The sequence below is a fragment of the Salmo salar genome, chromosome 11 (genome assembly GCF_965601325.2).
Source record: "Salmo salar chromosome 11, fSalSal1, whole genome shotgun sequence".
In the NCBI taxonomy this organism is placed as follows: Eukaryota; Metazoa; Chordata; class Actinopteri; order Salmoniformes; family Salmonidae; genus Salmo; species Salmo salar.
In genome coordinates, this window is record NC_138301.1 from 41,869,534 (window position 1) to 41,882,383 (window position 12,850).

Genomic DNA, 12,850 nt, shown 5'->3' on the forward strand with positions numbered 1-12,850 from the left:
AACAGGACTATGGGGATATCTAAGGTAATGTTATACAGTAACATCACTATGGTGATGTCTAAGGTAATGTTATACAGTAACATCACTATGGTGATGTCTAAGGTAATGTTATACAGTAACATCACTATGTGATGTCTAAGGTAATGTTATACAGTAACAGGACTATGGTGATGTCTAAAGTAATGTTATAAAGTAACATCACTATGGTGATGTCTAAGGTAATGTTATACAGTAAAATCACTATGTGCTGTCTAAGGTAATGTTATACAGTAACATCACTATGTGATGTCTAAGGTAATGTTATACAGTAACAGGACTATGGTGATGTCTAAGTTAATGTTATACAGTAACAGGACTATGGTGATGTCTAAGGTAATGTTATACAGTAACAGGACTATGGTGATGTCTAAGGTAATGTTATACAGTAACAGGTCTAAGGTAATGTTATACAGTAACATCACTATGGTGATGTCTAAGGTAATGTTATACAGTAACATCACTGTGGTGATGTCTAAGGCAATGTTATATAGGAACATCACTATGGTGATGTCTAAGGCAATGTTATACAGTAACAGGTCTAAGGTAATGTTATACAGTAACATCACTATGGTGATGTCTAAGGTAATGTTATACAGTAACAGGACTATGGTGATGTCTAAGGTAATGTTATACAGTAACAGGACTATGGTGATATCTAAGGTAATGTTATACAGTAACATCACTATGGTGATGTCTAAGGTAATTTTATACAGTAACATAACTATGGTGATGTCTAAGGTAATGTTATACAGTAACAGGACTATGGTGATGTCTAAGGTAATGTTATACAGTAGCAGGTCTAAGGTAATGTTATACAGTAATATCACTGTGGTGATGTCTAAGGCAATGTTATACAGTAACATCACTATGGTGATATCTAAGGTAATGTTATACAGTAACAAGTCTAAGGTAATGTTATACAGTAACATCACTATGGTGATGTCTAAGGTAATGTTATACAGTAACATCACTATGGTGATGTCTAAGGTAATGTTATACAGTAACATCACTATGGTGATGTCTAAGGTAATGTTATACAGTAACATCACTATGGTGATGTTATACAGTAACATCACTATGGTGATGTCTAAGGTAATGTTATACAGTAACATCACTATGTGATGTCTAAGGTAATGTTATACAGTAACAGGACTATGGTGATGTCTAAAGTAATGTTATACAGCAACATCACTATGGTGATGTCTAAGGTAATGTTATACAGTAACATCACTATGGTGATGTCTAAGGTGTTGTTATACAGTAACAGGACTATGGTGATGTCTAAGGTAATGTTATACAGTAACAGGACTATGGTGATGTCTAAAGTAATGTTATACAGCAACATCACTATGGTGATGTCTAAGGTAATGTTATACAGTAACAGGTCAAAGGTAATGTTATACAGTAACAGGACTATGGTGATGTCTAAGGAAATGTTATACAGTAACAGGACTATGGTGATGTTATACAGTAACAGGACTATGGTGATGCCTAAGGTAATGTTAGACAGTAACAGGACTATGGTGATGTCTAAGGTAATGTTATACAGTAACAGGACTATGGTGATGTCTAAGGTAATGTTATACAGTAACATCACTATGGTGATATCTAAGGTAATGTTATACAGTAACAGGACTATGGTGATATATAAGGTAATGTTATACAGTAACAGGACTATGGTGATGTTATACAGTAACAGGACTATGGTGATGTCTAAGGTAATGTTATACAGTAACAGGACTATGGTGATATCTAAGGTAATGTTATACAGTAACAGGACTATGGTGATATCTAAGGTAATGTTATACAGTAACAGGTCTATGGTGATGTCTAAGGTAATGTTATACAGTAACAGGACTATGGTGATGTCTAAGGTAATGTTATACAGTAACAGGACTATGGTGATATCTAAGGTAATGTTATACAGTAACAGGACTATGGTGATATCTAAGGTAATGTTATACAGTAACAGGACTGTGGTGATGTCTAAGGTAATGTTATACAGTAATATCACTATGGTGATGTCTAAGGTAAAGTTATACAGTAACAGGTCTAAGGTAATGTTATACAGTAACAGAACTATGGTGATATCTAAGGTAATGTTATACAGTAACAGGACTATGGTGATATATAAGGTAATGTTATACAGTAACAGGACTATGGTGATGTTATACAGTAACAGGACTATGGTGATGTCTAAGGTAATGTTATACAGTAACAGGACTATGGTGATATCTAAGGTAATGTTATACAGTAACAGGACTATGGTGATGTCTAAGGTAATGTTATACAGTAACAGGACTATGGTGATGTCTAAGGTAATGTTATACAGTAACAGGACTATGGTGATATCTAAGGTAATGTTATACAGTAACAGGACTATGGTGATATCTAAGGTAATGTTAAACAGTAACAGGACTATGGTGATGTCTAAGGTAATGTTATACAGTAATATCACTATGGTGATGTCTAAGGTAAAGTTATACAGTAACAGGTCTAAGGTAATGTTATACAGTAACAGAACTATGGTGATGTCTAAGGTAATGTTATACAGTAACAGGACTATGGTGATGTCTAAGGTAATGTTATACAGTAACAGGACTATGGTGATGTCTAAGGTAATGTTATACAGTAATATCACTATGGTAATATCTAAGGCAATGTTATACAGTAACAGGACTATGGGGATATTTAAGGTAATGTTATACAGTAACAGGACTATGGTGATGTCTAAGGTAATGTTATACAGTAACAGGACTATGGCGATTCCCTCCTCAGGTGTGATGCCTAAACATGGGCTGGACGTAACGGCCTGCGAGGTGTTTCGCTTCTACAAGCTGGTGACGCTGAAGGGGCTGATCGAGCCCATCTCCATGATAGTACCAAGAAGGGTCAGTGTCAGTGGGGATGCCCTTCTCCCTCTCACTTCATATAGCAGTGTTTCTCAATCCATTCCCGGAAAGACCTTAGGGTGTGTGCACATATTTGTTACAGCCCTGCACTAACACACCTCATTAATCTAATCCAGGGCAGTTGAATCAGATTGAATGTTGAATCAGTGCAGGGTTGGAACAAACATGTGCACCCTTGGAAAGAAACAGAGATCTTAAAGTATTGGAACATGCTCTCACTCTGTCTCTCCTGGTGTTGCAGTCAGAGACGTACCAGGAGGACATCTATCCAATGACGGCAGGGACCGAGCCTGCCCTCTCAGCCAATGACTGGTTGAGTGGTATCAACCGAGGTACAGTGCACGCCACATGTCTTTAGTTTGAATGTTCAGTACACCTTCTGATATAGTCCTAGTAGTGGGAGAGGAAATGTTTACATCAATATATAGTGTATGTGTGCAGTTGTACGTAGCACATTTTAATGAAGTTTGTGTGTGTGTGTGTGTGTGTGTGTGTGGTGTGTGTGTGTGTGTGTGTGTGTGTGTGTGTGTGTGTGTGTGTGTGTGTGTGGTGTGTGTGTGTGTGGTGTGTGCGTGCGTGCGTGCGTGCGTGCGTGCGTGCAGACCCAGTGTTAATGTCCCTGAAGAAGGGCTACCAGAAGCCCAACCAGCTGGTGTTCAAGGCACCGGTGAAGGAAAAGAAAGGTGTGGTGGTCAACGGCATTGACCTGCTGGAAAATGTGCCACCCAGGACAGAGAACGAGGTGTGTTTATCAGATAACTGTGGATGGAGATATGGGTGGGTGAATGGATGAATGAAAAGAAAAGGGAGAGAAGGAAGAAGGTTGGTTGGTGGGTGGTGAGTGTATTAAACACTACTTGGAATGGGGTGCAAATGCTCAAATTACTTCCTAAGCACATTTACAAACTATGGTCTATAGCCTGTTATCTTTGTGGACCTGATCCCTCTATTCTGTAGTTCCTGGGGATGTTCTACAGGACGCTATATGACCCTGATCCCTCTGTTCTGTAGTTCCTGGGGATGTTCTACAGGACGCTATATGACCCTGATCCCTCTGGTCTGTAGTTCCTGGGGATGTTCTACAGGACGCTATATGACCCTGATCCCTCTGTTCTGTAGTTCCTGGGGATGTTCTACAGGACGCTATATGACCCTGATCCCTCTGTTCTGTAGTTCCTGGGGATGTTCTACAGGACGCTATATGACCCTGATCCCTCTGTTCTGTAGTTCCTGGGGATGTTCTACAGGACGCTATATGACCCTGATCCCTCTGTTCTGTAGTTCCTGGGGATGTTCTACAGGACGCTATATGACCCTGATCCCTCTGTTCTGTAGTTCCTGGGGATGTTCTACAGGACGCTATATGACCCTGATCCCTCTGTTCTGTAGTTCCTGGGGATGTTCTACAGGACGCTATATGACCCTGATCCCTCTGTTCTGTAGTTCCTGGGGATGTTCTACAGGACGCTATATGACCCTGATCCCTCTGTTCTGTAGTTCCTGGGGATGTTCTACAGGACGCTATATGACCCTGATCCCTCTGTTCTGTAGTTCCTGGGGATGTTCTACAGGACGCTATATGACCCTGATCCCTCTGTTCTGTAGTTCCTGGGGATGTTCTACAGGACGCTATATGACCCTGAGCCCTCTGTTCTGTTCTGTTCTGTTCTGTAGCTACTGAGGATGTTCTTCAGGCAGCAGGAGGAGCTGAGAAAGCTGAAGGAGGAGCTGAACACCAAGGACGTTAAAATACGCCAGCTGGAGCTGGAACTCAACAACCTGAGGAACGTCAGCCCCGTTGGAAACAATGTCTGACCTCTGATCTCTAGCTTATGGCACCACCACCACCACGCCACGTCCAGCGTCCTCCCTCCCTTTCATCGTGTATCATTTGTACTTCCTGTTGCAATTGATAATGTAATAGCCACCGGATAATGTAAATACTGATTATAACGTTTGTGTAACAGTTTTTGTTATCGATAATGTAATCATATTGACATCACTGTTAAATCCCTCAATTGATAACATAATAACCAACTGATAATATAATTTATTGTTACAAGATTTTTTTTTATTCTGTTCCATTGATGTATCCTGATATCCGGTTTGGCTTCATTATGATTAGTTATTACATCATCAGTCGCAATACACCCCTCCCCCCTACTGCAGAGCACCATCAGTGTATCCCAGGGGTCCTCACACCCCACCTGCCATGTCATGCCATGCCCCTCTGAGTCCACGTGGCAAAGCCTTTGTCATCACCCAGAAATGCCACCCCCAAATCCTCCAACCTCCACCCTGCCATCACCAGAGACTACCCTGGGGAAAGAGATTGACTTCCCCCTTCTCCCCCAATCCTCCCCCATGGTCTACCCACTGCAAACCAACTCACAGCAAAGCTGCAACATCTCAACCTCCCAATGGAAGAGTCTTCTACTAGTTCCAACTACTGTGGATGATGAGTTTTACAGGGACATGAATGAGGATGAGTTTTACAGGGACATGAATGAGGATGATGAGTTTTACAGGGACATGAATGAGGATGAGTTTAACAGGGACATGAATGAGGATGAGTTTTACAGGGACATGAATGAGGATGATGAGTTTTACAGGGACATGAATGAGGTGTATTTCAAGACAGTTTTTTTTCTTCATCTCTCCTAAGAATGTGTTGTCTGTAAAAAGCTGCAGCTCTGGCTCAGACTGGCATACAGCAACCCAAATGTAGTCTTAACGGGCAGTTTGTCTGTCACCTCAGTCATTATCTTTAGAAGTTTTGTTGGAAAATGTATTATTGTTACTATTTATTTGTTATATTTGATGTTTTTAGCTAACTCTTTATGCAGAACATTCATCTCATGTCTTTGGGAGAAATCGTGGTCATGAAAATGATAGCTGACACACTTGTGATTGAATTATGTTTTCACACAGATGGTGGCAATTTGGCTGAGACCGTATACTCAAAAATATCCAGTATTTTCTTGATTGAATCGATACAATACTAAATCTGGTAAATTGGAATATTAGTTAACATGAAATTAGGTTATGTACGTAAAACTGTACATCAAACCGAAAAATTAATACAATATTTGTCTTTATACCTTTCAGCTATGAATATTCTATTTAAGAAAGTTACCAACATTGTTAATCTGTGGTATTCCACATGATCCATTCCACTCAAGTTAAGACTGAGATTTCCTGTAGTTCTGGTTACCTATACTATACCTCTACAGAGGAATCATTATTTGTACCATTGTCATAATATTGTCATAATCGGTAACATACTCTGCAGGGGTTGACTGACTAAATGAATGAAACAGCAATATTACTTACACAAGGTAATTATTTACATCTTTAACCCTAACATATACCTTGTAAATACCCCCCCCCCCCCCCTCAAATGTTATACTGTAATAGTGTGTCCTTATCCAATGAAGACACCAAGCAAACAAATGAAGGTACAGTAGCGTGGTTGCCATGTGTTACATTTTGCTTTAGCCAACTCCTCTGGCATTCGTTGTCATGCTATATGGACATTGGAGAAGTTGCCTTAAGCTCTTACAGGTGTGGGTAGCTAGCACCAGACTATAGGCACAGCACCCTGTGGGCATCTAGTCTGGCAACAGTGAAGGTGAACATGGTGGATAAGGTCAGGTCAGCCCTTAGAGAATGACAGAGGTCTCAAGTGGCCTAAAGGAGGGGATTCACAGTGTTGCACTGTGAAGATGCAGCCGTATGCAAGGTGACTGAAAAGCGCTGCAGTATTGTTTTGAATGGGAGGATAACTAACCATTTGGTGGAGATGATGATGATGATGGCCTATAGGTGTAGTAAATACTGGTCTACGACCATCTAAATGCCTAATTGTACTATGTGCTGATGAAACTGCAGAATGACAATTCTCTCAGAAAGACAGAACATTGTACTGTGTCAGTTAGCCTACAATACATCCTGTTTCACCTCATTGATCTACAAGTCCCAACAACTAATATCAATTTGTTAAGTTAATGCAATGAGTGGATAAACCAGATTATTCCCTTTTAGCATGAACTACCTGGATTCTCCACATGATGTCAGTAGTAGGCTACAGTACATTAGGAAGCAGGTACAATTTAGCACAAGCATCTGGGATTATCAAAAATGCTATTAGATGACGATGTAAGCAATTCAAAAAGATCACAAACCACAACTTGTATTAAAAAAAAAATATTTATTGAAGTGAAAGGGAGAAAATCAAAAGTTTGTCTCATGGTAAGGTATTAGCTTTGATGACAGTGGGTTAAACATGTAAGGGGAACATGACTGAGGTAGGCCTATCTGACCATGAACTGCCCTATGGTTTTAGAAAAGAAAATGCAAAAGGTGTTTTCTTTGCACATTGCCCAGCGGTGTATTATATAGGTGGGGAACGAATATGTACTTGAAGAGTTGGACAGCAATAACAAATTTGGATTCAGTGAGTATTTCTGTGAATATAATTTGGTGAAAATGGAAATCGTGTACCAGATTCAATTAGCCTATTTTAGGTACGGCTGCACAGATATTCAATATCTTACTACAGTTCATCGTTACAATTAATTAAGTGTAAATGTCTGCCATTATCAAAGAGTAATAGAAAAAAAATAGATTTGGTCAGTATTTACAAATAACACGTAATTTCCGAACTATCAAAGCTAGGGGTTAAGGAGAAACATTCTGACAAGGGCAGACATTCTTTACTATGCTTAAAAAGATGCCCTGTATACAGGCCATTCTATGAATGTTTAAACACCCAACCCATGAAGAAAACAGCACATATAATGATATACGGATGACACCACAAAACGCTTCATGTACACAAAGAAAAAGACACTGAATAAGAAAAGGGTATAGGAAACTGTCATACTTGAAATCCAGTAGTCGACTTTAAAATCTATTTCAGACATGCATTTCTAAAAGGTTTTTTGGTAGCTTGTCTCTTTAAATACATAAACCATCATCAGAAATCTGTATACACAGAAGCTATCAATATCACTGAGGAAACAAAACCTTTACAAAGGTTAGAGCTAATAATATTGGACTTTTACAAAATGTTCTCTTCTGCCCTTCCAGTGGTTTGCAGGGGACAGATATGAGTAGAATACAAGGAATCAAAAAGTACAAAAAAAAATTATAAAGTCAACTTGTCAACTTGTTTCCTTACACCAACCCTTTACCCAGCTGGCCCATGACACTACCATGCCTACTGCAATATATGACAACTGACAAATACAGAGGGGTGGGGGGAGACAGGGAATACAAGGTTAAAACAGTCTGATCAGAACATAGCTTGGTGGTGAGCACATCTTCAGTCGTCTTCCTCCTCCTCTGCTTCCTCGTCTAAATCCCTTTTCCTCTTCAGACCTCGCTCCTCTTCTAGGAAAAAAAAAGTCAATGGTCACGTTCAACAGGAAAGCATTGAGTTTGGTTTAAGTTGACGTGTTATTTTAAAAATCAGTCCCAACATTAAAGCTACACACGATACTGTGACCATGCACATTTGGTGACAACAGTGAGATTCCACCACACTCACCTTCATTATCCTCATCACTCTCCTTGCCGTCCAACTCCTCCTCGTCCTCCTAAGAGACAAATGCAGATCAGAATCTCCCTTGTCATGTGCCCTGGGTCATATTCAAATAATGATGTCACAGTGCAGTGGTTGAGATGCACCTTCGGGAAGGGAAGGGGGGGGGGGGGTGAAGGGCACCAGGTATTTGCTGGTTTAGCAAACATCAGCCCAGTCTGCATCACTTTAAGGTAGGTATAAGAACATTTTGTGTGGCCCTTTATTCATTTATTGTAAATCATGCAACTTATCATGCAGGCGTCGATCAAGATATAAGTATCATTGCAGCCCGATCCTCAAAGTCTCACCTCTCCACTTAGGTCCTCCTCTTCCTCTTCTTCCTCATCATCATCATCATCCTCCGCTTTTCTTGGTGGGGCGTCTTCATCCTCATCCTCCTCCTCGTCTACCTCTGCAGTTGAAAATAGAATTAGCCTATTAAGGTGATCAAAAAATGCATAAGGGCCACTACAAAGTTACAATAGTTATAATGCAACTCATTCACTGCAGCCACTTGGTATAATACCGTTGTTACAAAAGGAAACGTTGAACAACATCATGAACATAATTACCATTAGAAAAACACAGAGGTCATGTCAGAGCTCTATGGGTTCATATCCATCTTTTAAATCACAGCCCAATCAGATTATTATTTACCAACATTTGTATATAGTATACAATAGTATGGATCTTAAATCGTACCATCACTGTCATCGTCATCGTCCAGTCCCTCCACATAGGCCTCTGCGTCCGAATCTGGCGCCTCCTTGTCGTCTTTGTCATAGCCGTCGAGGTACGTCAACTGGGGGAGGAGCTTGAACACGTTGTCTCTGTAGTCGTTGAGGTTGGTCACCTCGCAGTTGAACAAGTCTAAGCTTTTCAGGGTCTCTAATTTTTTCTGGGAAAGAAGAGAAGTCTTGATGATGAAATATGAATATTTAGGCTTTGTTTGTTTTCTTTAATACTGACTACTCCAACTAGATTAAAATATACACTATGGAGGTTTAGTTGCTAATTGTTTACCTCAAAGCTTTACATATAAGTTATGGAGGTACATTTGATGAATGAGGTATTTTCTGGACAATGATATGTCCATTTAGGGTTCCCTTTCAGACCCAATAGCACCTTGCGACAAGAGTTCAGTACAGTACACATATATATACATATATATACACACACACACACACAGAGCTACTACGTTGTCATGACACCCGCTGCATACCAGAGGTTCTATCGTGCTGAGGTCTTTAATTTTGTTGCCACTGAGGTTTAGGTGTGTGAGGTTCGGGCATTTCTCCGCCAGTACTTCCAGCCCTCCTGAGATCCTGTTGTCGCTGAGTTCAAGCTGAGGAGAAAATAATGCAACAACTGTATGAGCAGAGTAATCATAACAGGACATCCATAAAACAGATTTTCACTTTACTGCACAAAGTGGTAATAGCATGGCAACAATAATACTTTGTTAATTTTTATTTTTATAGAAAACCTACTTTTTTCAGCTTGTTCAGCTTCGGCAAGTTGGAGACCGACGTCAGCCCAACGTTGATTGTGCTTAGAAATTCCAACTCTTTAAATTCATCTGTGAGGCCCTCAATTTTGCCTTCGTTTGAGCGACAGTTATCAAGCACCAGCTCTTTCACCTGGAAAACAAGAGGAATAGGAAATGTAAAGTGATTCTTTACTCCAAATCTATAACTATAGTATGCCTGTCAGTCCATTTGAGGGAGGGCAGTCCCAAAGCAATGGTGTCTGCATAAAGTCCATATCTGACACCAGAGGAGGCTGGTGGTAGGAGGTATAGGAGGACGGGCTCATTGGAATGGCCAGAACGGAACGCTATCAAACACATGGAATCCACATGTTTGACTTGGTTCCATTTATTCCATTCCAATGAGCCCGTCCTGTTATAGCTCCTCCCACCAGCCTCCTCTGACACTGGTCTGGTGCAGAAAATGTTACATAACAGATGGTGTGTTGCTTGGGATTTAATGAATTGATCATTTATTAAACATATTCTTCAGAATCTGGGTGGTAGTTTCAGGTAACTTGTTGTTCCACGGATCACTATTTTGTAAATACATAGAGGTGATTTCTCACAGGAACGTACATGTAGTAATACATACATATTTAGATTGAACTCACATTAAACATATCTGATGATTATGACAGTACCCAGCTTGTACACTCCTCTGTAATTCCCACGTTTTGTGGACAGAATGCAGACTAATGTTTTGCACAGGACCGGGATTCTCATTAGTGTATGTAGAGGACAATGACCAATATTAAGATTTTCTAATTGGTGGTGCTGCTTCTTGTATTCCATTGTCGTAGTCCCACAAATTAATCCAACCAGCTCATAGGCAAAACACAGACACCTCTGGTATATTACATTTGGCATGAAAACACCTTCTGTTCACGTTTGAAATGAACATTATGCTGAGTGGACACCATTGGCATTATATTATACCCTGGATTAGACCATCTGTGCTGCTGGTGTGAGCCAAATCCGCAAATTATGCACGTAACAAATTCGACTAAATAAGGGGTAAACCACGCACAACGATCGACGAGTGGGTGTATTTGTCGATTTTCATTGCTCTAAAAGCGAAAACAACCTGCTACGAGTCGTGCAATGGGTCATCAAGCGAGTAGGAGGGGCTGCCGATTAGAAGTTGGCTGGGATGGCAGCAGGCGCAAGAAAACCAATCGTTACATTATGGCTTACTCATAAAGAGTTGACGATTTGGATTGTAGCCTACTGCAATATGTTTAAAGGTATGCAGGAAAAATGTGTTATCGTTCGTGTTAAATGAACGTACAGCAATGTACACGGTATCTTCGATAGAAACCGTTGCCTTTGTTTCTCGGTAAAATGGCGGCTTGTCCTAGATCTTGAAACTGGAGCACCGCAGCCCGAAATTGCCTGTCGGTTTTTATGTGCTTAGCTTGACAGAAAATTATTCTTATTGTTTGATGCTGAAACCTGGGTCAAACTCATCGTTTTTCAACTGGGAATCCAAGCATGCGTATAGCCTATGCAACCAAACGAGCCATAATGTAAAATATTGTAACATGCTTTTTTGATTTTTATTCGGCAATAGTCTGATATTCTCTGAATGTGCACCTTGTTTAGAATATGAGCCGAGATAGATGTTTCTTCACACGTGATAACCTGCACTAAAATCCTAGGACGGACAAAACCTTTTCATTGCGGTTTTAAATGAGTTGTGTAGGCTATACACTTAACGTTACTAATACCTAGGCTATTATAACAAATACAAAAAGTAGGCCTATCCTACCATACACGGTAAATATAGCCGACCCAACGAACGATACACACGTCTATTTGGCAGTCTAGGAATTTGCCTATCTTTGGATAAACAATCCGTAGACAGACCACTGAGATCGGTTACCAAACCATTTCTAATAGGTATAGCCTGTGCTGCGTAATAAGTTGTGAGCGAGCAATCGCCGGGGTACAAAAATCAAGGACCTTTTGTAGCCTATGCATGCGCTAAAATAGTAACGTTAATTGTATGAGAACTGACAATGAATTAGCTGAAAAGAGGCTATGAATGCGCCTTGTTGATGGGAAGGAAAAGGGCGCGTTCAGGACTACAAAGTTACCATCAGGCAATATGGCTCACGCTTGCCTTTTAAATACAGATATGAAAATGAGGTGTATTGGTGCATTCTCACCAACTGCACTTTCAGACATGCTTCCTTCTAATCGTTTTAAGTTGGCTACGAAGTCTAGAGCGGCAATTACGGTGATAAATATCAGCAATAATGTAACAAACTGCTCCGGTAATGGCAACATTGCTAACTCGGGAAAAAACTTTGTAACCCTTTGCATATCACACTATCATTAAAACAATTGCAAACAATACGATCTCAACGTTAGCTTACATCAGATGGCGTGCGATTCCGCAATTCTAGATGAATTCTTTTCTTCATATCCATCTTGAGAAAACCAGTCCACCGATTTTCTAAACCAAGTATACAGACGTAAAAGTATGTTTTACTGAAATTGCAACTACTACTCCTTGAACAGACTGCTGTTGTTCATTCAAACTTGATCTCCTCGGTAGGCGGGAATGTGAGTTGGGATTGTCGTCACCATTGACCAATTACAATCGCCAACAAAAAGGGGGACAGGATTTACAAAAGATCACCCACCAATAAAAGGCGATTATAAAATTGGGTGGGGTTTTCTACACGATGTTTGGTTGTATGTTCAGTATTTAAGTTGACATCCAAAGTATGTACACATCAACATTGAACTCTGTCCATCAGGATTTACTTAGCACAC

At 40.2% G+C, this 12,850-nt stretch overlaps 2 protein-coding genes across 4 annotated transcripts in view; one reads left to right on the forward strand and one right to left on the reverse strand.

Moving 5' to 3' along the window:
• LOC106595117 (coronin-2B) overlaps positions 1 to 6,279 on the forward strand; it is an 86,239-nt gene extending 79,960 nt beyond the window's left edge. For both annotated transcript variants that reach the window (XM_082957949.1, XM_082957950.1), the window contains exons 9-12: positions 2,818 to 2,930; positions 3,193 to 3,283; positions 3,554 to 3,693; positions 4,626 to 6,279. In XM_082957949.1, the coding sequence (XP_082814075.1) occupies positions 2,818 to 2,930; positions 3,193 to 3,283; positions 3,554 to 3,693; positions 4,626 to 4,766 (485 nt within the window). In that variant the 3' untranslated portion in view covers positions 4,767 to 6,279. The remainder of the gene's footprint in view (positions 1 to 2,817; positions 2,931 to 3,192; positions 3,284 to 3,553; positions 3,694 to 4,625) is intronic.
• An 862-nt stretch (positions 6,280 to 7,141) lies between these two features.
• anp32a (acidic (leucine-rich) nuclear phosphoprotein 32 family, member A) lies at positions 7,142 to 12,644 on the reverse strand. 2 transcript variants are annotated; one of them, XM_045689556.2, is made up of 7 exons: positions 12,448 to 12,644; positions 10,029 to 10,178; positions 9,761 to 9,883; positions 9,241 to 9,436; positions 8,847 to 8,950; positions 8,503 to 8,551; positions 7,142 to 8,342 (listed from the first exon to the last, which is right to left on the reverse strand). In XM_045689556.2, exons 1-7 carry the CDS (start codon positions 12,499 to 12,501, stop codon positions 8,278 to 8,280), a joined length of 741 nt encoding a protein of 246 aa, XP_045545512.2. In that variant the 5' UTR covers positions 12,502 to 12,644; the 3' UTR covers positions 7,142 to 8,277. The 2 variants fall into 2 exon arrangements, with proteins under 2 accessions (XP_045545512.2, XP_045545513.1); XM_045689557.2 differs by having other exon boundaries at positions 7,142 to 8,345.
• Between the last annotated feature and the right edge of the window lie 206 nt (positions 12,645 to 12,850).

Coding starts and splice junctions, on each gene's coding strand:
- anp32a (XM_045689557.2), bottom strand. CDS start 12,501: ATGGATATGAAGAAAAGAATTCATCTAGAATTGCGGAATCGCACGCCA. Junction 8,951..9,240: donor CGATGACGATGACAGTGATG/GTACGATTTAAG, acceptor TTTCAACTGCAG/AGGTAGACGAGGAGGAGGAT. Junction 8,346..8,502: donor GAGTGATGAGGATAATGAAG/GTGAGTGTGGTG, acceptor TTTTTTTCCTAG/AAGAGGAGCGAGGTCTGAAG.